We start from the raw sequence: 27,449 nt of genomic DNA, 5'->3' as shown, positions 1-27,449 counted from the left end.
GCTTTGCGCGGCTCCACACAACAAATATGGCGGCGGCCGCGGAGCCGTGGCTGTAGGGCTGGGCCGGGCGCGGTTAGTGAGGGGCGCTGAAGGGCTCGGGATCGCCGGCCCGGGGGAGACTGTGGGGCTTGAGGGGCTCCTGGAATGGGTTTGTTAGAGGGGCTTGGGAATCTTCTGCCGTGGGTTTATTGGAGGGGTTTGGGATCTCCTGGCATGGGTCTGTTGGGGGGGGTTTGGATCTCCTGTCCCAGATTTATTGGAGGGGTCAGAATCTCCTGCCATGGGTTTATTGCAGGCGTTCGGAATCTCCTGCCATGGGTTTATTAAGGGGATTTGTGAACTACTGCCATGGGTTTATTAGAGGAGTTTGGGAACTCCTCGCCTGGATTTATTAGAGGAGTTTGGGAACTCCTGCTGTGGGTTTATTGGAGGGGTTTGGGGTCGTTTGTCATTGATATCTTAGAGGGTTTGGGAGGTTTCCTGTCATGGATTTATTAGAGGGATGTGCAAATCTCATGGGTTTATTAGAGAGGTTTGTGGATCGCTTGTCATGGAATTCTTACATAATTTGGGGATCTCCTGTCATGGATTTATTAAAGAAGTTTAGGGATCTCTTGCCATGGATTTATTCCAGGATTTTGGTTTCTCCTGCTGTAGATTTATTCCAGCTTGAGGCCCTGTGCTCTGAGCTGTCCCTGCTCTGTGGAAGCACTGGGCTATCCAGAATCCCTTCCAATTGCTATTCCTGTATGGTTTTTAAGTGGGGGAGGATGCAGAAATAAGGAGTGAGGGAGGATTTGGCACCCAAGTACCTCTCCAGAATGGTGGGTGGGTGGTGTCTCCTGGATATGGCCCTTTTTTGGGACACATGATCCACTCAGGAGCTGCTGAGCAATCGGGGAGGAGAGAAATCTAAATGCTAAAGTGCAACAGGCCTGACTGGAAACAGGAATGAGGGCTGGGAGACAGCTTGGAATGAGTGCCAAGCCCAGGAATTCCATCCAGCAGCTTGGGAGGAGCAGCCTTTGCAGAGATTTTAAGGCAATCAAGAGCTGCAATCAGAGGAGGAAAAGCTGATGGAAAGTGATTTATTTCCTATTTATGTTTGTTGGGAAAGTGAAACTTTAAAATCTTTCTGCTTTAATGTCTCAGATGAAGAAGCCCCAGGTGCTTGGAGGAGGTGGATAAGGATAATCCAAGGTAGGGGACAGTTTTCACTTGTGGGAATAAATGACAGCTTTATGCAAAATGGAATTGTGGTGGGTTTGATTCTGGTGAAAAGTCTGCTCAGACATGTGGTAATGGAAATGCTTTTAATTCCCCCTTTGTTTTGTTACGTGAATTTACACTTTTACATGGATTAATTTTTGGAATGACCAGAATAAGGTGGAAAAAAATATAAGCAAATTCTTTAGTCAGGGCTTCCAGGTTTATCTTGGAGGATTTGAGGTGGGTGGGTTCAACTGCATTTTTTATAGTAAATGCTTATTTTATCTTTTTAAAGGACTCTTCTGCCTTCACAATGTTTGGGGACTTATTTGAAGAGGATTTTTCCTTTATTTCCAACAATCATTGTGGGAAGGGGAAGAAATCAAAGCCCAGAGAGTCTGAGCCTCCGGCTCCCAGGGATTTCACCAACCTCAGTGGAATAAAAAATCAGGGTGGGACCTGCTACCTCAATTCCCTTCTGCAGACTCTGCTTTTCACGCCTGAATTTAGAGGTGAGGTGCTCAAAACCTTCTTAAAATAACGTTGAGATTGGTATTTTAGTGAGACTTGCACTTCTGGTTATTTACTTAAGAAACATAGTGAACTCAGGTGATTTTGGGGCACAGTTCACTTTGAATAAACTATTGCAGAATAAAATCATAGTCTTTGACATTAAAATACATTGCATTTTTAAAGAGGAGATGTTGTCTTTTTAAGTAATAATTTTCTACCAATTGCAGAGGCTTTGTTCTCCCTGGGACCTGAAGAACTTGGGACTCTGGATGACAGCAGGAAACCAGATGCAAAGGTAGTGGGAATTTTCTTGTTTGTTGCTGTCCAATGTTGGTTTGGAGGAATATGGTTCCAGTTCATGTGAAACTTATGAAAATGAGTAAAAACCTGAATTTGACACTGAGAGGCAGCTTGGTCTGGCTGATACTGGATTTTTCCCACAATTCTGATCTTTTATTGTTTTGCTTCAGAAATCAGATGTGGCATCTGTTTGTGCTGAGATGTCCTCCATCCCATTATCAAGCCCTTCAGGAGAGCTGGAGAGGGTCTGGGGACACGGGATGGAGGGACAGGACACAGGGAATGGCTTTCCACTGCCAGAGGGCAGGGATGGATGGGATATTGGGCAGGAATTGTTCCCTGTGAGGGTGGGCAGGCCCTGGCACAGGGTGCCCAGAGCAGCTGTGGCTGCCCCTGGATCCCTGGGAGTGTCCCAGGCCAGGCTGGACATTGGGGCTTGGAGCAGCCTGGGACAGTGGGAGGTGTCCCTGCCCATGGCAGGGGTGGCACTGGATGGGCTTTAAGGTCCCTCCCACCCCAAACCATTCTACTTGGCTGGGTAAGGTGAGGCACTGTAGATTTTTGGGAACAAAGTGTGACTGCTTGGTATGAATTGAGCAGTGTGCATAGTGAAATAGGCAGGGGTGGTTTATCACCAGCTTGGTAGTAAATTGCTTCTGTTTTTGTTGAAATGCCTGCTTTGATGTGTCTGACGTGCTGGCTGTGTTCCTTTGCTGTTGTGCCCAGGTTCGGATAATCCCGCTGCAGCTGCAGCGCTTGTTCGCTCAGCTCCTGCTCCTGGACCAGCAGGCTGCATCCACCACTGACCTCACTGAGAGCTTCGGCTGGAGCAGCCAGGAGGTGCCAATCTCCTTCCCCACACACTCCTCCCTGCATAGAGATGGGTTCTGGAAGCCTGACATTTAGGAAATACCTTAAAATCCTTCAAGCTGTGGAGATGACATTGAATTGGGTCAGCTCTTGGTGTGTCCTGTTGGATCTCCACATGGAGTCTATGGCAGTTGTTTACAGGGAGGAACAGAAGATGGTTGTTCTCTTAGATACAATTCCAGTTGCTTTCCTTTTTTTTTTTTTTCTTTTTTTTTTTACAGGAGTGTTTTTCCAACAGGCTTCCTGAGACACTTAGATTCTTAGCCAAGTTGAACTGTATCAGTAAGAGATTGATCTACATCTAGGGAATGGCTTCAAATTAACAGGGAGCAGGTTTAAATGGAATATTGGGAAGGAATTGTTCCCTGGGAGGGTGGGCAGGCCCTGGCACACAGTGCCTAGAAAAGCTGTGGCTGCCCCTGGATCCCTGGAAATGTCCCAGGCCAGGTTGGACACCGGAGCTTGAAGTACTCTGGGATAGTGGAAGGTGTCCTTGCCAAACCACTCTGGAATTCAATGATTCTACCCAAGTGAAAGTGTCTTAGGTGGGTTGTAGCAAAACCAAATCAATAATAATAACAATTATAAATACATAAATAAAATAACAATAATAAAGGTCGTACTTCACTACTCAAGGAGTAAATGTATGGATAGTCGTAAGACTCTGGGACACTTGGTGTGTTATTTTTAAGCCATAAGCCAAGCACAGCAGTTTATTCCTTTCTGTGTGGGTTTTTCTCCTGTAGGAGATGAGGCAGCATGATGTGCAGGAATTGAACAGGATCCTCTTCAGTGCTTTGGAGACTTCCCTGGTGGGGACGTCAGGCCACGACCTCATCAACCGCCTGTACCATGGCATTGTTGTCAACCAGATTGTTTGTAAGGAGTGCAAGAATGTCAGTGAGAGACAGGTAGAGCCAGGGATCTTCCACTGGGGGGTTCTCTTCAGGCTGTTGACTTTAAATGTTCTTGTTTGTGAAGTCCAGAAATGTCATCCTTGTTGGGTGCCTTGTTGAATCTAGGTAGTGAGTGTTTAAGTATTTGGCTGCATTTTCTAAATGAGAGGTAAAAAACCCAAATGTTTTGCATCTTCTGAGTTCACAAGTGCTGCCTCTGGCAGGTGTAGTTAGCACAGAGTGCTGTGGGATAACAGCAAGACATATCTTGACAGTCTTTTGTGCTCTTTGTAATTTAAAAAAAATAATTTTACAAATTAATTTGTGTGAGGTTTTTTTGCCCATCACCGTAGTGAATAGGATGGATATCTTTCTAATCACCACAAATCTACACCTCTCAGAAGCTCCTTTCTTGTTTTTTCTGCACAGGAAGATTTCTTAGACCTCACAGTGGCAGTGAAAGGCGTGGCTGGCCTGGAGGAGGCCCTGTGGAACATGTATGTGGAAGAAGAATACTTTGAGAATGACAACTTGTATCGATGTGGAGCCTGTGATAAACTGGTTGAAGCTTCAAAGGTAACACCTTGGGGTGGGATGATGTAGGGTTAGATGTGATATTAGGGAAAAATCCTTCCCTGTGAGGGTGGGGAGGCCCTGACACAGAGAAGCTGTGGCTGCTTCATCCCTGAAAGTGTCCAAGGCTGAGCTTGGAGCATCCTGGGATAGGGGAAGGTGTCCCTGCCCTTGGCAGGGTGTGGCATTGGGTGGTTTTTAAGGTCCCTTCTAACCCAAACCATTCTGGGATTCAATGAAACCTCAGTGGGGACGTCAAGAAAAGCTCCTGTGGCTCATTTCCCAAATGCTGTTGCAATTTTTTGTCCCTAACACTGAGTGAAGTATAATTTGGAGAGTATTGGCTCATTCAACACCTCTGTTGCACCTTGCTCTGGGCATTTTGGAGGTTTGGCTAAAAGATAAGTTAGAACATAACATAAAAATGCAGTGAAAGAAATCATGGAAACTCAACTTCTGGAAAACCCAAATGAGAGAGAAGAACAATGAGCAGCTGTAGCTCTGAGCAGAGAATGGGATCTGTTGCTCTGTTTCTGTGTAGGGAAGCAGACTCAGGTTGTTGGTGCACTCTGCCCTGGTCACAGCAGCAGAAGTCCTTGGCCTTCTGCAGGATGGGTGAAACCCTGCAGCCCTGTGGGTGTGAAGGGAGAAGTTCAAAGGGGAGCTGAGATCAGGCCAGGTTAATAATTGACTTGGGAGTTCAGGAACACTCAGCAGTGCCTCACATGTCTTGTTGCAAGGGCTGGCTGGGGTTTAACTGGACTGGGTTCCAGGCAGGACAGGGTAAGTTTTTTGCCTCTCAGAAGTGCTCACCCATGCAGGAGAAGAGTGGGAACTCTGTATTTTGGCAGAAAATCAGAGCTGAGGGTTGTCAGGCCATGGATGCAAATGGAATTCCTGATTCAGGGGATTTCTTAAACCCTGTGTGTGTTCCTGTTATGGCTGTGCCAGTGGAGACCAGGATGGAGACATTGGAAGGGCTCAGAAGAGTGGCCATGGAATCCACACCTGCTGTCACAGGTGGTACAAGACAGTTGGTTTTACTTCCCATGAAGGTTCTTGATGTGCTCACCCATCAAGCAGTTGGATCTGGATTAAACTGGAATCATTAAAATGGATTCTCCTGGCTTTCCTGCCTGGAGGGGGCTCCCCTGTAGAAATGAAGGAGACTTGAGTTCCTGATTGTTCTGTGATTGCCTGTATAGAGCCCCTGGGCTGTGGAAATGTCATTACTGACTGGAATCTCACCAGTGTCTTTTATTTGCTGGGGCAGGATCAAGTATGGGACTGGTGATCACCAATCAAGGAGGATGTGGGGGCTCAACAGGGGGAAAAGATCTGAGTCTCTTTTAGGTTATGTAGTTGGAAGGGAAATTGAAAATTAGTGAAGACAATTCAAAAGTGAGGGCAGCCATCTTGTCTCTCTGGTGGTAACAAAGCTTTGGTGGAAAAGGATTTGACCACAGCAAGGTGGAAGCACAATTTTGTTCTAAGTCTTTGCTTAAAGTGTTTTTTTAAATCCTTTCCCAGTCTGCTAAACTACGCAAGCTGCCTCCCTTCCTCACCATTTCCCTCCTGAGGTTCAACTTTGACTTTGAGAAGTGTGAGAGGTACAAGGAAACAAGCTGCTACACATTCCCTATCCAGATCAACTTGAGGCCTTTCTGTGAGCAGGTGGGCACTGTTAACATTTCTTTAAAGTTTCTGTATGCTCAGCAGAGAGCCCACACCTCAAGGTTATCTTTTTTTTGCATTTTGTCAGGTATTTGAGTAACTATGTGGTGTCCTTCTTGACTTCTGAACTGAGCTACCTTGTAGCTACAAGGGAGAAGGGTAAAATAATTACCCAAAAGTTATCTAACCTGTCCTTCACAGGAAGATTATTATCTGGAAATGGAAATGGAAATTTATTTTTGTGTGGTTATTCTCTGATAGCATCATGCATAGATTGAGTTATACTGTGCTTTAGGTGCCCCATTTAGTTATCCCATTTTTCTCAGGAATCTCTACTTGCATTCATAAATGTGTTTCTTGTTCTAAACTGAGTTATGTCATTGCTTGATGACAAATTTTGATCCTTAAACAACATAACAGAGGCACTGTTATGGAACAGACATTTTTCTTCAAGTGTTGCAATGCAAGCTTGGAAATTTCTCAGTGTTTGCATCTCAGGAAGTCTCTACCCCCTCGCCCCCCCCCCCCCCCCCATTTTAGTGTTTCCAAGTGTTGCTTCTTTTCTCTCTCCTCTTTTAAACAAATTTTTCAGTATGGTTCAGGATCCTGCTTGTTTAATAACACAGGTTGCCCAGATGTGGCTACCCCATCCTTGGAAGTGTCCAAGGCCAACTTGGACAGAACTTGGAGGCACCTGGGCTAGTGGGAAATTCTCTTCCCCTGCAGGAACCCAGATGAATTATAAGGTTCCTCTAACCCAAACCATTTTGGGATTTTATAATTTATCAGCCTGTGGCTTGTGCCAGTCTTTCCTTGTGTCCCTAGCCCTCAAAAGCCATTTCAGTCTCTGCTTGTAAAAACACACACTGAGAAATATCTTAAGTGATGCTGAAAGTTTAAAGCTGTCCTTGTGTGAGAGACTGACCTCAGTTGTTGTTACAATTATTGTTTTTCTTTTTAAAGACTGAAATGGATGATTCAGAGTACATGTATGAGCTCTTCTCTGTTATTATACACAAAGGTGGCTGCTATGGAGGACACTATCATGTTTATATCAGAGATGTGGATGAATTAGGAAACTGGCAACTCCAAGTAAGTTCTAAAGTCTTCTCTTCCTTGCTTTAGAGGTTGTACTTTCCAGAAAAGTATTAAGAATGTGCATCCAAACTTTAATTATTTTTAATGAGGCTTTGTGTATCTTGCTTCTTTGAGAAGGGCAGTTTATCAGAATGTTCATTCCAAAATTGTGCATGATCATGTCTGCACAGAATAATCCAGTTGTGTGTGAAACCACAACATTTGTGAGTATCTTTCTAACTCAGGAAGAAGAGGATGGGCTGATTGAAGAGAAGGTTTTAAGAGACACTGAAAATGCCAAAGAAACAGAAAATCCACTGGCAGTCTTAAAAGGAATTTTATCAGAGGTATGGCATGTAAGGAATTCATTGCTTTGGTTTTGGAGCTAGGGAGCCTGCAGGGGGTTGGTGTTTGTGAGAGTAGGCAAGCTTAAGTGTCCAGAGCTCTTCTAAACTTGGTGTGAAGCATTTAAAATTTGGCTTTAACATTAACAGTGGCTCTTCCTACAGAAAGAAGTTCTTTTGGAGTATTTCTAAAGCTGCTCACCAAAGCTGTTGCAAAAGGAATAAAAATACCCAGAATTGGAAGGGACCCACAGGGAGCATGGATCCAGCCCCTGGCCCTGCACAGACACCCCAGCAATCCCACCCTGTGCATCCCTGGGAGCAGTGTCCAAACACTCCTGGAGCTCTGGCAGCCTCGGGGCTGTGCCCATTCCCAGGGGAGCCTGGGCAGTGCCAGCACCCTCTGGGGGAAGAATATTACCCTGATATCCAACCTAAACCCCCTGACACAGCTCCAGATAATGCTACAGCAGCTTATTGAAAACCAGGAATGATTAAAACACTTCAAAATTGGCTTTGTGTTGACCCCTTGACTTTTGTAGCCTTTGTTACCTTAGTTTTTAATTTCTCTGCAGGAGGAAGCTAAACAAATTGCTGTGGATCAATTAGGGCAGAAATTACTGGAGAAGAAAGGGGTGTCCTGGAATAAGAAATACAGGAAACAATATGGAGCATTACGAAAGGTAATCACAGGTTTGCTAGTTTTGGTTTTAGACAACTTTTATAAGTTGAATAATCAGGAGGAGATAATTGAGAATATGGACCCTTGGATTAGCATGTGCAAGGAGAGGTTTGTGATGTGATTTAGCAGCCTTGGGAACTTAAAATTCCCAAGGAATTGTCTGCCTGACATTTTTTGTATTTTTTTGTCCCATCTCTATGTTCAGCCTATAAAATTTCACCTTACTCAACAGAAATCAGTTTTTGAAAATGCATCCCATATTTTGGTTGTTTATAGCATGTCTATGAAATTAATAGTCGAGTAAGACCTTGTTTTCCAGTTGGTTGCTGTATTTTATGATGTTTTAAGAAAAATACTTCAGCATTTGTGTTGTAGACAGGTGGAAATGTTGTTTGCTTGTTTTTTGAAGGGAGCTACCTGCAGTTTCCACAAGAAATATTTAAATATGTGTGTAGATGTGAGGCTTTGACAGAGGTGAGCTGTGAAAATACATGAGGAAGCACCGTAAAATGAGGGTTGAATTAATGGGATTTGTGTCTCACTTTGAGGAGAATCAAGTGGAGCAGCTTAATGCAGGCTGCTGCATTTAAAACTTGGCATCTTCATCCTGTCCTTGCTTCCCTTTCAGTATTTGCAGAATCATCCTCAGATTTTCCAGCTGAGTCCTGATGGAAACAAGGTCGGCCTAAAGGAAACACACAAGCTCCTGTTCAAGCTGGATTCTCATGGACAAAATCTCCAGAGCCCTTCCCAGAAGAATGCTGTCCCGTGGAACTGTGAGAAAAACCCCCCAAGGCCAATGGCTAGTTCTGCTGGGTGCCACTGGTTTGATCTGAATGATTCCAAAGTGCAGCCCATCAAGGAGAAGGATATTGAGAAGCAATTCCAGGGTAAAGAGAGTGCCTACATGCTCTTCTACAGAAAAGCCCAGCTGAAAAGGCCCCCTGAAGGTATACAAAGCTTATCTGGAGATTCTGGGGGCAGCTTCCTGCTTTGACATTTTTTCTGGAGGTCCTTTCTAAGCTTTTTTTTCCCCAGTTTTCCTTATAGTGATCATTTGAAAAAAAAGTTAAATGAAGATACAAGGAGGTGGTGACCTGTTAATTGGCTGTAGCTGGCTAATATTTTTTAGCATACTCCACAAATAATGGCAGAGCATCAACTGAAACAGATACAAGTTGTTGTTAATGGCATTTATGTGTTGATTTCCCTTAAAGAAAGGTTGATTGGAAGGAGTAAAAGCATTTGTTTGTTCTTTGGAACATGTTGCAGTTGAGTTTTCAGTGATTATTGTACTGTAATGCCTCTTCTTGATCACTTTTCTTGTTTGCCAAACCAGATTTTATGCCTATATTTTTTTGTTGCAGCTCATGGAAATCCAAGGTACCAAATTCCTGCCCACCTGCTGAATGAAATGAATGCTGCTAATACAGAGCTGCAAAAAAAGAGGTATACTGGTGTCACTGTACTCAAACAGCTCTTATCTGCAGTATTTCCAAAGGATTCAAAAGGAAAGAAATTCCTTGAGCAGAGTCAGTACTGAAATGGTTCAATGTCATAGAGGTTAATTGAAGAATATAATTTCTGTATATGTATTCTGCTGCTTCCTTGCCTTCCATGTTAGCAGACAGCCTACAGAATTTCAAGGGAAACATATTTGGAGTTTCAAACAGTACTGTTTTCTGGTGGAAATTACTGCAATTCTGGAAAGAGAGTGGAATGCATTATCTTAATTGTATTTATGGAGGGGAGAAGGGAGAAGGTCTTGGTTTACAGTGAATTTACAGATAAATGATATTCTCTGTCAGAAAAGTGAAGAGCTTATGGTATTCAGATTGAACAAAACTTTCCTTGTGTTGAGGGACATGAGTGCTGATACATCTGAATCACATTTAAGATACCAAAATACAGACACAACAGTGACAGTTTATGGGATATTTCACATAAGATTGTGGCTGCCCCATTCCTAGAAGTGGCCAAGGTGTTGGATGGGGCTTGGAGCAACCTGGGATAGGGGAGGGAGCCATGGCCATGGCAGGGGGGTAGCTGCATGAGCTTTAAGGCCCTCCTCACCCAAACTGTCCTGGGATTCTGTTTCTGAGTGAATTCTACTCCTTTATTTTTTTTAAATGTTTGCTGCTACAACTAGGGACAGGTATAAAGGAGGAGGGGATGTGACAGGGAATTTAGCCCTGGGAGGATCAGTTCCAGGACAGCTACAGAAACATCTGATTGGGGTTAAATTCACCAGTTTGTGTTCTCCCAAAGAGCTGAATGTGACTCAGCAAACAATGGCATTGATTTACATCTCCACCTGAGCTGCTGCTATAAATTCCACAATGGGGCTTTGCATCCCTCACTTTCTTGGAAAGAGAGCGTGGTGGATTTGACTATTGACAGACGGAAGACACTGGGAGACCTTCGGCACACAGTGTTCCAGGTACCTGCTCTATCAAATAAACTTCATTTTCATAAACTTGAGCCACTGCAACCTTTACAGATATATTTATGCTGCAATCCCTGTGTCAAGGAGAAATATTCAACAGCAGTTGAAGTTTAGGAGATTAAAAACTTGCTATGAGCTTACACAGGAGGAAAGAGTAGTGTGGGGTCTGTTCTTGAAATTGCTGGAATTTTAGCTATGCAGACTTCAAAGTTCACATGAGCTAATTAATTATATTTGGGCAGCATGTGCATGGCCATGAATTGACACTGCAGAATTCAAGGCATTTTCTTAGTATTTCATTTTGTGACAGAGCTGTCTTTGTCTTTTCAAGGAGTCACCAATTAAGTGCCACCAAGTGAGCTTGGAAGCCAAACTGGCAGCTTTTAGCAGATTGAAATTATTGTGAGTGCTGTTAATTAATGCTACCTTTATTTGACATATTTTTTTCTGGTTATTTTTCCCAACTAGATGTTGGAATCTTGGGAAGGGGACATGGTTCTGAGCATGGCCAAGCCTTTACCAGCAGGATTACACTTGTACCAGGTGCTTGATGGTAAGAACACTGCATGCTAGGCTTCTGTGCTATTGCTGTATTTTAATTCCTGCAGTCATCAAAGATTCCATCAGCCATCCTGGAGATGGCTATTACTGAGCACTCTTCCAGCTCAAACTCCTGTTATTTAAATTACTTATTTCACTCTTATTAGTGGAATGAATGATTTTGAGACATTGCTGTGAAACCTTTGTTGTGAAATGCAGATCTTAAGCAAGTTCAGCACACTTGCTGCCAAGAACGTATCGGTCTGTGTCTTGCCCTTGATTTGCTTGTGGATGTTTGCTTTCATAGGATTGGCCTAATAGGTGGAGGATAGAAGAGAGGAACCAGGGTGACATCAAAGGAAAATGTAGGTTAGACTTCAGCTGAAGTAGGAATTTTGTAAAGGGATATACTCGCATTAAGAGTTCATTAATTTATTAAGGCTACATCAGTTTTTCAAATAGTCATTTTTGTCTCCAGCTTTGCTTTGTTAGGCAATTCTAAATGTTAGTCTTTAAAAACTTACTGAGTAACTTTTAAACTTTGTTCTCTGTGGTCAGCTTCAGAAAATCAGTGTTGAATTAGAACATAACCCAGCTCTCCATGACATTGACATGAAAACAGAGAAACGCTCAGAGCTGCTCTAAAAACCCTTCCCCATGCTTGTACAGTTCTTTATAGTGGCTTTTAAACTTGCTGACCCTGTTTGTGTGTTTTGGGGAGCAAGAACTTGATGATTTGCTCCTATTTTTTTAGGAGATGAGCTGACCCTGGATGGTGTTGGCCTGGCTGATGGAGCAGACATCTTTGTCTGGAATGGGAAAGAGGTAAAGGAACAACGCACTTCCTTCCTTGTCATCTATGAAGAGATAAGATTGCACAAGGTCTCCATCTCCTGGAAATACTGTGCTGCTTGTGTAGTTTTCCATCTTCCTTTTAATATTAAGACTTCTGCTTAACCTGGAAGTGGTTGTAAAGCACAGCATTTTATTCTGTCTTTAATGGAATAAAATGCTACTTTTAAATCGTTTTTATTGTAAAAATATCCATTTTATTTTGACTTTCTCAAAAAAAACCCCAAAAAACCCAACAACAAAACAAGAAAAAAACCCCCAAACCAAACAAAACCACCCAAACAGGTAGTAACAGTGTCAGTTTTGTCTTGGTTTTATTTTTGGTATGCTTTCCTATTTTGCAGCTTTTGTGTCTTTAGCTTTTCTTCAGCAAGGAACTTAGGCTGAATTTAGGTTGAGTAACAGAAAGATCAAGCTTTTAAAATATGAAGTCACAATGTTCAGTAACACTTGGGTAGTTCTTTAATGTCCTGAGGGGCTAAATTCCTGTGTTCTACATTTTGCCAAGTGTCCACTGGTTTCCCAGCTGCTGTTACCATGGAATGGTTTGAGAAGGGACTTAAGTATCTCATTCCACTGCTGCCATGGACAGGGGCACTTTCCATTATCCCAGGTTGCTCCAAGCCCCATCCAGCCTGGTCTTGGACACTTCCAGGGATCCAGGGGCAGCCTCAGCTTCTCTGGATAACATTTTGCTCTCTCTTCCCATCATCTGTGGGTTACTGTGGTTATTCGTTCAGTAAGAATTTGGTCTGAGGTGGTTTGTTTGGGAGGGGAGAATGTCCATTTCTGGTCTCAGTATGCTTGCTGCCCAGTCTCTCTTGTGTTTTCTGGATCACACAAAGCTGGCATTCCTTCCTCCTCTCCCTCAGGTTGGAGGCACAAAGGTGCTGACAGGCCCTGAGCACGAGCCCGTGGTGCTCAACGTGCTTCGCTTGGCCGAGCACAACGAGGGCGGCAAGGGGCAGCACTTCAGCGAGGCCCAGCTTGTCTTCTCCTGCAGCACCAGCCTGGGGCAGCTGCACTCAGCCCTGGCTCCAGCTGGGGGCATCATCCTCAAAAACGGCTCTGGTGCAGACACAGAAGCCAAGAACTGGGAAGTTTTCCATGAGGAGGACATGAAGGAAACAGTCCGAAGTGTTGGGCTCAGGGATGGGTGCTCTGTGCTGATCTTAGACAGCCATGACCAGAGGTAACATTTTTGGTTATGATTGTCATTAAACAAAGAAACCAATTTTGGCAAAACAGTTCAAATTATACTAACTGCATATATTCTTGTAACTAATTATCACTTTGAGCTTACAAATACAAGTATTTTTGTCTTAAGTTTTGGAGACCATTTATTTATCAGCCATTAGATTTTTCTTGCCCTCAAAGTGCAGCACCAGTCACAACCTTTGATTTGCACTTGTAAACAGGGAAAAGCCTGGTGGGAACAGCTCATGCTCAGCAAATCCAAAGCTGCCAGGGGCTTATTTGTGGTCTCATGACACTCTGTGCTCCCTGAGGCCTTTGCTCTGTGAGATGGCATCACTGTGAACAACTTTGTCATCATCTTTTTATTTGGGAGCTGTGCCTGGTGAGTGATGTAGCCAATGTTTAGCTTTCCTGTCTCTGTCTGTCTTTGCATGCTCGTTCCCACAGCTTTGTCAACGTGGCAAGTGGGAATTTGACTGCCTTCACCTATGACATCAGCTGGCTCCAAGTGAAAAACTTCTGTGGGGTGGAAGAGGAGGAGAAACACGTTAAAATCACTGCCACTATTGAAACAGTAAGTGCTCTGCTTCCCTGTACAGCTTGGCCTCTGCACTTGGCCCAGCTCATTCGATTTAGCCTCAGGGATGAAGTTTTTCCCTGCTGAAATTAATGTTGAGCTCAGAGTTACAATTTCTGGGATATTTGCAGGTAGGTTAAACCAGTGCAGTGTTTTAGTGTCAAACACTTTTCTCTTTGGACCATCCTATAAATGGAAGACTGAGATGATGTCAGTAACCAAAGCTGAAAGAGAGGGGAAGGATAATCTTTGTGCACTGGCACTTGAATGAGCAGGGATGTTGGTGGTGTTCCAGGCAGGAGATGTTCATATCCCTCTTAATATCCCTGCCTTTTAGGTGATGTCAGATATCAAAATGAAAGCAATCAGGGAGCTTCAGCTGGAGGAGGAGCTGGGTGAGTGTTCAGTTGCTTTATCAATCTGCTAATGTTACAATTTACTGGCTTTTGAGTGGTAGAATTTTCCGTTCAGTGAAAGAACAAAAGCTGAGACTGATGGAGTCCTGAGGAGTCTCTCTCCAGTTACATTTTTGATGTCACAGAGGGAGGCCTCTAAGATAAACCTGTTGAAATTAATCTTAAATGTGTTACTTGTCTGAAATTCTGAGCCAAATTCCGATTTTATTCCTGTTTGAATTACTTAATACTTCTCTCTTTCTTGCCGTTTTTGCTGCAGCAAATGAGAGCTGTCTTAGACCTGTTAGTGGCAATGGGAAACTTCTGTCTCCAGGTAAATTGATTTATTGCATCAGTGTTCTGTAAGAAATTCAATAGGGAGATTTTGAGCCTCTGTTTCTCCTTTCCTGGGAGAAGCACCCACACAACTCCACTGATTTCCAGGCTTAACTGAACCAGTTGGGTGGGGTTTTTTTTTTGTTTTTTTTTTTTTTCCCAGTTTTTAAGTTAGTTTTTTAAGTTAAGTACAAATACAAAGATAGGGGTTAAACTGAAATATTCAGCTTGGTTTTATTGCTTACATCCCTAATCCACCTGTGTGCTCCTGATGGAGTCTGGGAGATCTCCATGCCTTTGTTCTCCTCACAGTGCACTCACAGATCTGCTGTCAGGGCTGAGCAAGTAAAGTTTTCCAGAAGGCACTGAAGGGTTTTAGCTTGCTGTGAGGATGATAAAATTGATGTTTTTATTTGTCCTCCCCAAAGTGCCTGAGGATTATACAGTCAAGGAAGCAGAACTGAAGATGGGAAGCTTGCTCGGGCTGTGCCGTGGGACAGCTCCAACTTCCACTCAGGTACAGCAGTGTGGGATGGGAAGAGCCTGGTGCAGGGACATTCCTAAAGAGAATAAAGGGAAAAAAAAAAACAAAAGGGGTATTGCTCTTGGAATGTGAAAGTTGTAAATATCCCAGAATGGTTTGGGTTGGAAGGGACCCTAAAACTCATCCAGTCCCACCCCTGCCATGGGCAGGGACACCTTCCACTGTTTCAGGATGCTCCAAGCCCCAATGTCCAAACTGGCCTTGAGGTGCAGGGGAAGGAGTGATTGTGCACTTCTAGAGACCAGGGGTGGCTAAAGAGGATCTGCTGATGGCTGTAACTCAACTCTTTCTGCTTTTTGTGCCATTTTAATGCTGCTTAATGACATTCTAGCCACAGGAATTGGTCTTACACTTCCATATTTATTCTGATAGTTTGTGTTTGGATTTTCAGCTCTTCCTGTACTTCATGGTTGGGAGTGACCAAAACTGCAGCCCTGAGATGGAGATAGTTGTGGAGGAGACTGCCTCTGTCAGAGAGGTAAGACTGGCTGCTCCCACAGCTCTTCTCCCAAGCTCCTGGACAACATTCCTTGCTCAAACCTGGAGGCAGAGGAGTTGGGAAGAGCCATGCAGAATGAAGGAAACTCTGGTGCTACCAGCCCAGTGTTGAATTCGCAACTTTTTTTTTTTTTTTTTTTTAATAAGATGCATCTGCAAACTCTGGGGCAGAATTTGTTCAAGTAAAGGAACAAACTTACAGATTTAATTTTCGACCAATTTGGGAAAGCTGGCTCAGCTGATGTGGTGAATCTTTTGCTTAAAACCATCTCCTCCATGAAGATTTTAATATATAGCCTAAGTACACTTTGTCTATCTAATTATATTGTTTTAAGAATTGACCAGTAAAGAGTGACTGCTTATCTGAAAATTTTAACAGGTTTGGTGAAAAATTTATTTCTCAGCCTCAGCATTGGCACAACTCATCCTGTGTTTCTTCTTTCAGTGTCTCAATTTAATGCTGGAGAAGTCTGGGTTATCAGGTTAGTTGTGTTGTTATTTACATATTTTTTAAAGGAATTTTTAATACTTTTAAGACAGCTCTTCCTAACCTAAAACTTGTACGTTTTTTCAATGATCTGTGTGTAATATGAGGAGGGGAAAGAATTCTAAACATGAAGTCTTTAAAATAAAAAAAAATACATTATAAAGAGCTTGTCAAATGATAATTTGACACCTGGAAATTCTTCCTCTTTCCTCTGAAACCAGTGAAAATAATTAGATGGGTGAGGAAGAGAGATCTGTGCAAATGAAAGATTTTCATATAGCAAAAGATCTGGGGAAGATGGAACTAATAATTCATTTAGTCAGAGTTGTGTTTAAAAAGCAAATACAAATAAAGAACAAAAGAAGTGTCAAGGGTCCTTTTTAAGAGTTTTGTAGTATTTTCCTATGCTGGCATTATTGACTAATTAGTTTTCTGTGTGTATCTTTTTGGGTTTTGGTAGGTGACAACTGGCATTTGAGAAGGCTTGACTGGTGCTATGAAGCAGGGGAAGCCTTAAGTCAGGAAGTAAGAGGAGCCAGTTGAATCCATCTGTTCTCTGCTCCCTGGGAGAAAGGCAGCTGGGGGCTGACAGGGACCCTGTGCTTTCTGTTCCTGCAGAATGCCACCCTGAAGGAACTCAATGTTTGCAGAGGAGACACTTTGGTTATAACTGAAGGGAAGCTTCCAGAAAAGGTAAAATGGGAGAAACAAGGTTCACTCTTTAACATTTTTAGAAGTTTAATAAGGGATAAAAGGGACTGTACACAGTGCTGGGGTGCCTGGCAAACTGCTTAAAACAATTTTCTTATGTACTTTTTGATGACATTGGTTAAATGCATATTCATAAGGATTATACGTATTCAAATATTCCTGAGAGTCTATATGTTCTGGGAATTCTTTTGTTTGGTTTTAAACTTTGACTTGTCTGCATGCTATCCCATAAATTAAATCGATATATTTTATTTCTTCTCGGGACTCTATTCTGTTGTTTTGACACTTCCTGATAACTGGAGAATAGGTAGTATTGTAACTGTTACCTTATCATTCAGGATAGTCCACAAATACATTGAATCAACATAGCTGTTTTGCACCATTATCTGAGTTAGTTACACAAATTAAAGCATTTAACATTACATAGTTTCTATTTTAATACTATGCTAAGATTGGATATATAATATATATATTTATCACATTACTGTTTATATAAGCTATAAAGTGCATACAAAGGCTGACAGGTTATATTATATCAAAAAGCAGTTAAAAGGGGTTACAAATTGCACTATATTAAAATTGTTGTGATCAATAACTTGCAAAACCAATATATAGATGCCAAAGCCAATAACTATGTGGTCACTTAGACCATAAAAGGAGAGTGGGCAGTATCTGGAGACTTGGAATCCCAGAGTGGTTTGGGTTGGGAGGGACCTTAAAGCCCATCCAGTGCCCTCCTGCCATGGCAGGGACACCTTCCACTGTCCCAGGGTGCTCCAAGCCCTGTTCAACCTGGCCCTGAACAGGCTGTGCCTTGCAAAATTGTAGAATCATTATTTCTGCACCACCACAGCGTTCCCCACTAAATCACATCTATACATTCTTTGGACACTTCCAGGAGTGGTGACTCCACAACTTCCCTGGGCAGCCTGTTCCAAAAGCTAAGTTTTAAACAAATCTTTTCGTACCTCCTGTGCTAAAACTGAAATTTCTCCTTGTCTGCACACAGCACTTGAGCCACCTGCTGTTTTGTGTTCTAGGGTTTCCTGAAAATCCCCATCTGGTGGCTGAAGCCTTCAAGCCATAAGAAACATGGGGAGCATGCACAAGACCAGGTGAATGGGATCACCTGGAAGATGGAGGCTTTGCAGGTGTCTGCTGCAGCAGGTGAGTTTGGCCAGGCTTTGAAAGGAATCATCTGTGCTTGCCCTTTGAGTCAAAGCCAAATTTTAATCCAAAGCCCTAAAACCCTTCTGAAATCTAGGAGGGGCTGCATGAGTTGCATCAAGGTTATGGTGAAAGGACCACTCAGGAGACAGATGCAGTTTTTGGCTTAAATGCTGGATAATCCTGTTGTAGGGCTTTTCCTCAGCTGGATTTGCTCAAAACCCCACTAGATTTTGTAGCAGGGGCTCTTTATTTGTCAGTGTCTGTACTGAAGGCAGTGGCAGCATTGTGAAGCATCTCCTTCATGAGCACAGATGTGATTGGCTTCAAGTGCCAGATTCCTGAAGGCATGTTTAATTCCCTTTGGGCTGTGTGGCTTTTTGGGAAGCTGTAAGAGGAGGGATGGGTAAAGTTTGCATAGTGTCAAAGACTTCAAATGCAGTTTGTTCTCCTAAAGGTGGAATCCAAATCAAAAAGCAGCCAGGGAAGCAAAATCAAGTGACCGTTGAGAAGGGAGAAGAAAATGAAGTGTAAATAAGAGAATTGGGAAATGGGGGACAAATTGATTTTTCATTTTGTATTAAAAGTAATATTCCTCTGGTGCTGAGTTGTGCTGCAACTCCTTGTTGTAAGAGGAAGTTGTGCTCTCTCTCCTTGTAGAAGTTTTCTTTGCATTTTTCTCCTTTTGCCTCAAACCTTTTCTGAGTTTCACTTTCTCCCCTGTTGATTTCAGTAGTGGAGCTAAGAGAAATTTAGCTTTGCTTGCTGTAGGTTTAACCAATAACTAACACTATTTATCAATGGGAATAACTGCTCCTAGTTCTGAGATTTTCAGTACAGGATCTGTGTAGGAACTTTTGGGAAATTACCGGAATGTATTTTGCATGCTGGATATGGCCATGGCAGGGGGTTGAAATGAGGTGGTCTTTAAGGTCCTTTCCAACTCAGACAGTCTGGGATTCCTGGATACTCTAAGTGGACTCCAGACTCCTTTTCTACGTGAAATGTCACCACGAAGTGACTGTTGTTCCTCAGGACTATACAAATCATGTTGACCATTCTGTTATTTGTTTCTTCTTCTTCCCTCTCCCCGCCTTCAAAGCTCCACCAGAGCCTACCCACCCAGGGCTGGATCTCTGTTATGCTGGCAGGATAGAGATAGCAGGAGAGGCCTCTCTGGAAGAGCTGAAGATGCAGGTTAGATGTTCTCCTGTGTTGGACTGTGCAGCAGCGCTGTGATGACTTGAGATCTATTAACAGCTCTCTTTTATTTCCTTTTCCCCCGTCTCCAGTCTGTTGTGCCATGGCATTTATGCCATGGTCACTGGTAAGTACCAAGAGGCAGCTGGAGCACGTAGCTCAGACACTTCCACAGTGTCTCTGCTGTCCCCATCCTTCCTGTCACATGTCCTGGCCTGCGGGAGCCTCATTGCACGCCAGCTGAAGCCCTGCCTTGCGGCTTTTGCCTTTATTTCAGTATCAAATCTCTCCCTGGGAAGCACACACATAACAAGCACCTCCTAAAAAGCCACTTTACCATTTCCACATTGTTCCTGTATCAGTTTTATGCATTTTTTTTTTTTTTTTTAATTGCTATATGTGGAATCTGATGAATAAAGAATTGCTTTGGGATGCACAGGTTTGTCACCCAGGAATGTCTGGCTTATTTTGTTTGGCCAGAAACTAAATACCTTTATATAGTTTTAATACGCTGAAAACCAAACCAAGCAAAACACCCTGAAAGAAAAAAACTAAACCCAAAACTCACCTCAAACCCACAAAAGTGTATAACCCAGTCCTACCAAAAGGCAATGTGTGGTTTAGGCAGTTGATTGTTATACTTGAACTGCATGGGGAGGGATCTCTCACCTGATTCTGCTCCATACCAGCCCTTATTTTTTGGGTATTACTTCAGTTTTGGGCTCAGCCAGGTTACTGCTATGGAAAGCTGTTGGCAGCTTGAACAAGAAATGGCTGAGCATGAGAGTGTTGTCCTTGGGAAGGGCTTAGAGGAGCTCAGCACATTGCCAGAGACTGGGGCAAGGATTGCAACAGCCTCAGTTCCTCACAGTTGTTCAAATTTTGGTTAAAAAAAAATAAAAAATGGGATACTTTGGAAATGGAAGTTGAGTTGAGAATTGTTGAGAGGGAGGGAAATCCAACTCCCCTTGAGGTTGAAAAGTGAGTGTTTTGCTGATAGCCACAAGCAACAGCTGGTGTGGAATAAATATCAATATCTTGCCCTGTTTTTTGAGAGTCAATCCAGTGCGTTTCTGTTTTTCCCAGCTGGCTGCTAAAATAATTGACCAAGTATTTGTTTTTCAGGCTCTGACCTTACCTTGCTTCCAGGAGCAGGTTGTGCCCCTGCCCTCGTTCCTCAGAGCTTGGACAGTGGACAGCAAACGCCCTGGGAAGCTCCTCCGGGACAACAAGCGCAGACTCAGGTGGGACTCCTGGGGAATGTGCAGCAGGCTGGGTGGGGGATGGATTGTGGGGAGATTTATCAGCTCAGTCTGGGTTGGAAGGGATCTTAGAGATGAGCAATCCCACCCCTGCCATGGGCAGGGATACCTCCCACTGTCCCAGGCTGCTCCAAGCCCCAGTGTCCAGCCTGGCCTGGGGCACTGCCAGGGATCCAGGGGCAGCCACAGCTGCTCTGGGCACCCTGTGCCACGGCCTGCCCACCCTCACAGGGAACAATTCCTGCCCATATCCCATCCATCCCTGTCCTCTAGCAGTGGAAGCCATTCCCTGTGTCCTGTCCCTCCATGCCTTGTCCCCAGTCCCTCTCCAGCTCTCCTGGAGCCCCTTTAGGCACTGGAAGGGGCTCTGAGCTCTTGGAGCCTTTTCCCCAGCTCTCCCAGCCCAGCTCCAGAGCCTTGTAGACAATCTCTGTTCTGTTTTCAGTGACTACAGGCTGGGTGCCAGAGTGGAAATCTGCATAGAACCCTTGCAAGAAGAAGAGAATTTGGGGTAAGAGCACAAGATCTTTATTTCTCTTGTTTCTTACAGCTCTGCATTTGAGGGAGGCCTTCACTGAGGTGCTTTTGACTTCAGGGCTCTCAGGATGTGGGAAAGCCTTGGGAGTTGTTTATTGTTTTACACAAACAAAGTGAGGGAGGGTGGGGGGGCAGGGAAAGCTGGGAATTCTGAAAGCATGGCTCACAAGAATTTCCATTCTCTCATCCTGCTGCCAGCCCCCAGGAGCTGCTGCTGCGAGTCCAGATGGGAATACCAGGAGAGAGGGACTACTCCGACTCCTGGGATTTGGTGTGGGATATCTCCAAGGAATGCACAACCTGGGCTCTGAGGCAAAGAGTGGCTTCTCACTATTGTCTCCCTGTAGATAAAATTGAAATAGCCAAATACTTCCCTGAGAGATTTGAGTGGCTACCAATATCTAGCTGGGTAAGATCTGGATTGACAGAATCCAACAGTTGTTGGAGAAGAGTATGTGTGGGTTTGGGCTGCAAGTCCTTAGGGATTGAATTTAAGGACAATTCCAAACTCTTCTGCTTTTGATTTTATTCAGACACAGCAAATCTCAAAGAGGAAAAGGAGGAAAAAGCAGGAGAGTTTGCAGTCAGCACCTTATCACCTGAAGGATGGAGACATCATTGGGGTGAAGGTAAATTTCCCTGGATTTAATTGTTGCACGAGGATGAGGTTCAGGCAATGTCCCCTTTGCAGTTTCTTCAATTCTTCCTGGTTTTTCTCTCATCCTGCTGCATTTCTGAGAGTACTGGGATGTGGGTTTGGACGCTTCATTGTGTTGATAGGAAATTTCTTGCTGCTGCTGCTTTTCATTTTTCTTAGTTTTTTTTTTTTTTTTGCCTGCATTTTTTTACTTTTTTTTTTTTAATTGAGTAAAATCCTTGGAAGTGCCCTTTAAAAATCCCATTATAGATACAAACCTGTTACATAGTATGGATTACTGAACTAGGACAGTTCTGTTTTAAGGTATGAAAAGGAATTACCCAACATTGAACTCTGAGCTAGCAATCAGGCTTAGCTAGAAGGAAAGAAGATTCTGGATGGGTTTTAAAGCAGTAGCAGAAAAATGTGATGTCCTGTCCTGCTGTTTTAGCCTATTGGAAGGAATCCATCCCTGGAAGTGTTCCAGGCAAGGTTTGACAGCACTTGGAGCAACCTGGGATAGTGTAAGGTCTCACTGCCCATGGCAGGAGTGGCACCAGATCATCTTTAATATCCCTTCCAACTCAAAACATTGCAATTCTAATTAACTTGAAATTAATCAGTGCAAAACTAGTCAAAAGAAACCTGGAAATTTATTGTGTCAGTCGAGGAACAGCTGGGAGATAGTTTTATCTTCTGACTTTGATCTCTCCAATCCTTCTTCATAAAAGAACCTTATCCTTGATGACACCAAGGACTTCAGCACCATCAGGGATGACATTGGGAAAGAGAAGCAAAGGCAGCTGGCTCTGGAAAAGAGGAAAAGGTAGTGAGCATTTGCTTTCATTTTTCTTCAGGAATATGCAACGTGTTTGCTGCTTTTCAGAGCAGCTATGGCTTCCCCATCCTGGGAAGTGTCTGAGGCCAGGTTGGACGGGGTTTGGAGTAACTGAGATAGTGGAACGTGTCCCTGCCCATGGCAGGGGATGGCACTGGGTGGTCCTTAAGGTCCCTTGAAATCCAAACCATTCCATGATTCAGCCTAATTGGATAATTTTTGAGGCCAGTGGTAGCTAGGTGCTGTCAGAGCACACAATTCTAGTAATAAACCTGCAGGGACCGCTTGGATAATTCAAACTTCTGGCTCTTGATGTTCCTGCACTGAGCCTTGTGGTTTTTCCTCCTGCAACACACCATGGAGATGAAAATGAACCCTTGGCTTGGCCTGGCCTTGCACAGGCTGTTTTCACAGCTCACTGGAACTCAAGAGTTCAGGCCAGGCTCATCTTGCTTAGGCCCAGCACTAAAAATTAACCACATTCTTTCTGTCTTCCAGCCGCCAGGAGCGTGTCCAGGATCCCTTTTTCCCTGAGGAGAAGCTCCCCATGAAGCCCCGCAAACCAGAAGTGGCTCTTTCCATCAACGTGGGGGTTTTCAGATAGCACCAGGAGCTGCTCTGCCCACACCACCCTGTACTAACCTGGCCTGAAGAGCCTCAGCTCCAGCAGCAAGAGAGGCTTTCCCAAAGTGTCCTCAAGGATCCCTGAGGCACAAGCTGGCTGTAGGATTCAGGATAACTCTGATTTTCTTCTGCTCTCTCTTGGGGAAGTGTTTTAAGGTCCCTTTCTCAGTGTGGTACTTACTCTCAGGCTGAGTAAATGCACTTTATGGAGGAGGAAAAGGATTAATATATTGTATAACCCCTCAGTGACTCTTTTGTAACCACCCAAAATGCTTTGTTGGGTCAGATATGACCTCCTGCTGACCATCACTACTGAGATTTAATGCAGTCATAATAATCTCTTTTTAGAAATTCTTTCCCATCTCTGATCACTGAAGTTGCTGCTGATACCAGAATTTGCTTTTCTCTCTTCATCTCTGTACCTAAGTCTGTAGGAGCTGGAGTCAGCCCTAAGAATGGAGGAAATGTGGAAATCTCTGACCAAAGTGTAGGAAATTGGTTCAAAAAGAGCAAGTCCAGGACCTGTCAAGATGTAAAACCTGGAGACCTTTTGTGATACAGAACAACAGGGATGTAATCTTAGATTCTGAAGTTTCTGGGGCTTGTTTTGTTGCCCATAAACTTCATTTTGCAGTTTTTAGGGCATTTTTGTTGTCCCTAAACTTCATTAACAGACAAAATGGTTGGGAAAAATGGATCCAAAGTTTGATCTTCACTGGGTTTTACTGTACTCAGGAAAAAGGCTTGTATTTATTTTCAGTGCTGCTCTTCAGAGGAATCTCCCTCATTTCTCATCTTTCCAGCTGTTCTGGTATAGCTGTTCTGATATTCTGTTACATTGGAGAGCCTGTTTCTCTTGGTGTCCTGAGCTGACTTTGAGCAGCTCACTGAGCTGGGCTCCAGGTCAAAGGCTCTAAGTATTAACTCCAAAGTGAGCTTGATTATCTTTAATTAAATTTGTAATAATGACAGGATGAAACACAAGTTTGCTTTTGGGGGCTGCAGTAAATATTTGACCTATTTGCTGTATGTGTAGATTTTGTAGTGGGAGCTGCTAGTTGAGCAGATTTCCTCAAATTTTGGCTGAGATTTTTCATGTACCTTTTACAGATTAACAGTATTCTGGTATTTCAGACAGCATAAAGATAAAAACTGACACTATCAGCAAAAAAAAAAAAAAAAGAAGTGAAAAGCACCACAAAACACACTATTATTAATTTCTCTGCATATCTTTAGAATTCAGCAGATGCTCCTGAGCTTTTTGGAGCTGATGCTCTGCACACAGGACTATTTAATGTCCTCACTTGAATCCTGAAATCCCAGTTTCATGGACACATTTTTCTGCCTGAGGGGAGGACAACACATGTTTTTCCATCTTAATTTGTGTCGCCTTCTTTTAGGTGTTCTTGGGAGCCTGAGTTTACAGCAGGGATCAGAGGGGCTGATTCCAAAGGTTTGTGTTCCCATGTGGTTCCAGCCCATTGAATTTATTTGCTGCCACTTTAGTTCCTCTGGTTCCTGCTGGAAAGCCGGACTGAGCTCAGCCTTCCCCTCTTGAATCTCTCCCTGAGAACACCAAGTTTGGAGAAATTGAAATGCAAATTTCAAGTGGAAATTTTGTGCCTTTGTTCAAGTGTAATGTAGCAGCGCCTGCACTGAACCAATCTTGGGTTATTTCTAATGTTGGCTCAAAATTTTTTTTTGGTTTTTTTTGGTTTTTTTCCTTAAAACTCTTGTGGGCCATTCCACAAGGAGAGAGTTAATGGAAAATGGGACTGGGGAGAGGAAACACCTTTTGGGAATGGAGTCTTTGTGACTCCTTGGGTTCTGATGGTTATTTGCAAAGCCTGGAAGAGCTTTCATCTTTACTTTTCAAGTGTTCTTCACAAAATAAAACATCATTTTTATCTGCCTAGTTGGGTTGTGTGTGGATGTCCCACTGGTTGGGAATGGCACAAACTGGTTTCTGACATGCTTTAATTTTGCAGTGTTCCTGAACTGAATTTCCATCTCTGGGGGAGGTTTCCCCATTCCTTGTGGCTGTTGTCTTTTCCTGAGGTTCCTGGCTTGGTCCTGGCTCAGGGCTCTGAGTGCAGGAGCAGCTTTGCTTTGTCCCATGTTTCCAATTCCTGTGGAGAAAGCGCTGAGGAGGGCAGGGAAGGTTCCTCCATCAGGACACAAAGCCACTCTGGAGCCCTGAACTTAAGAAAAACCTTGTAAATATTTTTAATCCCAATTATAATGAGTTGTTTGGACTGGTTATTTTGAGTAAGAGGTTTTAACTGAAATTAGCAATTAGCTTCTAGAGACTATAAATCACTTTCTGGGAAATTAAATATTTTTAGGGTTTTGTTTTTGTTTTTTTTCTTTTTGGTCATCTGGCTCATCCCAGATTGCTCAGATATTTCTGGGATTTTGGACCTGGAGCCTTGGGGTTTCCAGGTACAGGGAAATCTCCCAGAGTTGAGCTGAAAGATTCCTCTGCTTTTCTCAGCATCCTTCCTGACAAATGTGGTGCAGAGTTCATGGCATTTTGAAGAGGTTTAGCAGGGTTTAGTGGGATATTGGGAAGAAATCCTTCCCTGTGAGGATGGTGAAGCCCTGAGCTTGGCTTTTGGCTCTTCACTTAAATCGAGTTGTGCTTCCATGAGGAGCCTCTGTAGGAAAATGAGCAAATGAGGCCAAATTTAAACTCCCCCTGGAGATTCTTCCTCAGGCATCTCAGATGCTTCATATAGGGTCATGGAAAAAGCCAGATGAACCACACAAACCCAAAATAAACATGCCTCTTCCCCAGAGCATCTTCTTCCCAGTCTTCTGGCTCCCTTTGAGACTTCCTCCAATGCCCTCGGATGTGGAAGCTGTCAACACCTCCTGTTCTTCCCAGGATCACCAGATCCTGGAGTCAGAGCCTGTCTGGGAACCTCAGCAACAGCAGGCTAGAGAGGGGAAGGGAAAATTCACTTCCTTTGAGCTCCTGGTGCAGGACCCTAGGTGAAATTACTCACTTGGCATCAGAGTGTCTGCTTCCTTTCTGCTGGAAAAATTTCCCTGCCTGCACTAAGACCAGATCGATTTGCTTTGTGATTCCCAAATCTGATTCTTCCCTTACAGAAGGTTGTGGGTTGGAATGGAATGGGTGATCCAGCCATGGCAGGGACACTTCCCACTGTCCCAGGCTGCTCCAAGCCCCAGTGTCCAACCTGCCCTTGGACACCGCCAGGGATCCAGGGGCAGCCACAGCTGCTCTGGGCACCCTGTGCCAGGGACTGCCCACCCTCACAGGGAACAATTCCTTCCCAATATCCCATCCATCCCTGCCCTCTGGCAGTGGAAGCCATTCTCTGTGTCCTGTCCCTCCATGCCTTGTCCCCAGTCCCTCTCCAGCTCTCCTGGAGCCCCTTTAGGCTCTGGAAATGGATCTGAGCTCTCCCTGGAGCCTTCTCCTCTCCAGGTGAGCACCCCCAGCTCTGCCTGCCTGGCTCCAGCCTTGGAGCATCTCCTTGCTCTCCTCTGGATTTGCTCCGTGCTTTTCTTGAGTTGGGTCCCACAGAAGCACCGTTTAGTGATGAAGCAAAAAAAAAAAAAAAAAAAAAAAAAAACCCACAAAAAAAGAACTTTTCCCCCATACGATCCTACAATTCGCCTCCCGCTGCCACGCAGCATTTGTCCCTTAGACATTTTATTTGCTACCTGTTGCACTGAGGGGTGTGTGGGGGGGGGTGGGTTTGGGGCTGTTTCCAGGGCTTTTCATGGCTATTTCTGGGGGGGTTTGGGGCTGTTCCTGGGGTGTTTGGGGTGGTCTCCAGGGGCTTTGCGACTGTTCACAGGGTTTTTGGAGCCGTTTCCCTGGGGTTTTGAGCTGTTTCTACAGGTTTTTGAGCTCTTTCTGGCGGGTTTGGGTCTGTTTACGGGGGTTTGGGGCTTTTTCTGGGAAATTTGGGACTATTTACGGGGGTTTGAGGCTGTTTCTGGGGAGTTGGGGCTGTTTCCGCAGCTTTTGGGTTTTGTTTATGGGTTTTTGGGGGCTGTTTCTGGGAGGCTTTGGGGCCATTTTCGGAGGGTTTTGGCTATTTCGGGGTTATTTTGGGGCTGTTTCCAGGGTCTTTGCGACTGTTTACGAGGTTTTTAGGGCTGTTTCCGTGGGTTTTTGAGCTGTTTCTGGGGGCTTTGGGGCTGTTTACGGGGGTTTGGGGCTATTTCCTCGGCTTTTGGGCTTTGTTTCCGGGTTTTTTGGGGCTGTTTTCGGAGGGTGTGGGGCTATTTCCGTGGGTTTTGGGGATGTTTCCAGAGTTTTTCTCCCCTGAGGGCGGAGCGCGGCAGGCCACGGTTGCTGTGGCCGCTGTGCCCCTTAGCAACGGGGCACGCGCGGTTTTGGGGTTGTTTCCAGGGGTTTTATGGGGCTGTTTCCAGGGATTTTGGGTTATTTCCGGGGATTTTTGAGGCTGTTTCCGCATGTTTTG

At 44.1% G+C, this 27,449-nt stretch overlaps 1 protein-coding gene across 2 annotated transcripts; it reads left to right on the top strand.

Moving 5' to 3' along the window:
• Window positions 1-24,901, top strand: USP40 (ubiquitin specific peptidase 40). Of its 2 annotated transcripts, XM_056496042.1 has the most exons (33): window positions 1-72; window positions 1,153-1,200; window positions 1,505-1,721; window positions 1,950-2,017; window positions 2,749-2,862; window positions 3,639-3,803; window positions 4,218-4,364; window positions 5,892-6,035; window positions 6,999-7,127; window positions 7,358-7,459; window positions 8,032-8,139; window positions 8,767-9,088; window positions 9,506-9,587; window positions 10,407-10,578; window positions 11,053-11,137; window positions 11,879-11,949; window positions 12,849-13,168; window positions 13,621-13,747; window positions 14,088-14,145; window positions 14,426-14,479; window positions 14,910-14,998; window positions 15,417-15,503; window positions 15,969-16,005; window positions 16,471-16,535; window positions 16,629-16,703; window positions 17,762-17,888; window positions 18,991-19,085; window positions 20,214-20,332; window positions 20,796-20,861; window positions 21,086-21,296; window positions 21,421-21,516; window positions 22,256-22,350; window positions 22,861-24,901. In XM_056496042.1, exons 3-33 carry the CDS (start codon window positions 1,523-1,525, stop codon window positions 22,964-22,966), a joined length of 3,735 nt encoding a protein of 1,244 aa, XP_056352017.1. In that variant the 5' UTR covers window positions 1-72; window positions 1,153-1,200; window positions 1,505-1,522; the 3' UTR covers window positions 22,967-24,901. The 2 variants fall into 2 exon arrangements, with proteins under 2 accessions (XP_056352017.1, XP_056352016.1); XM_056496041.1 differs by lacking the exon at window positions 1-72 and having other exon boundaries at window positions 488-1,200.
• Window positions 24,902-27,449: the final 2,548 nt, after the last annotated feature.

This window comes from Oenanthe melanoleuca, chromosome 7 (genome assembly GCF_029582105.1).
Source record: "Oenanthe melanoleuca isolate GR-GAL-2019-014 chromosome 7, OMel1.0, whole genome shotgun sequence".
Classification (NCBI taxonomy): Eukaryota; Metazoa; Chordata; class Aves; order Passeriformes; family Muscicapidae; genus Oenanthe; species Oenanthe melanoleuca.
The sequence above is the reverse complement of the archived record's forward strand: the minus strand, read 5'-3'. Positions and strand labels throughout refer to the sequence as shown.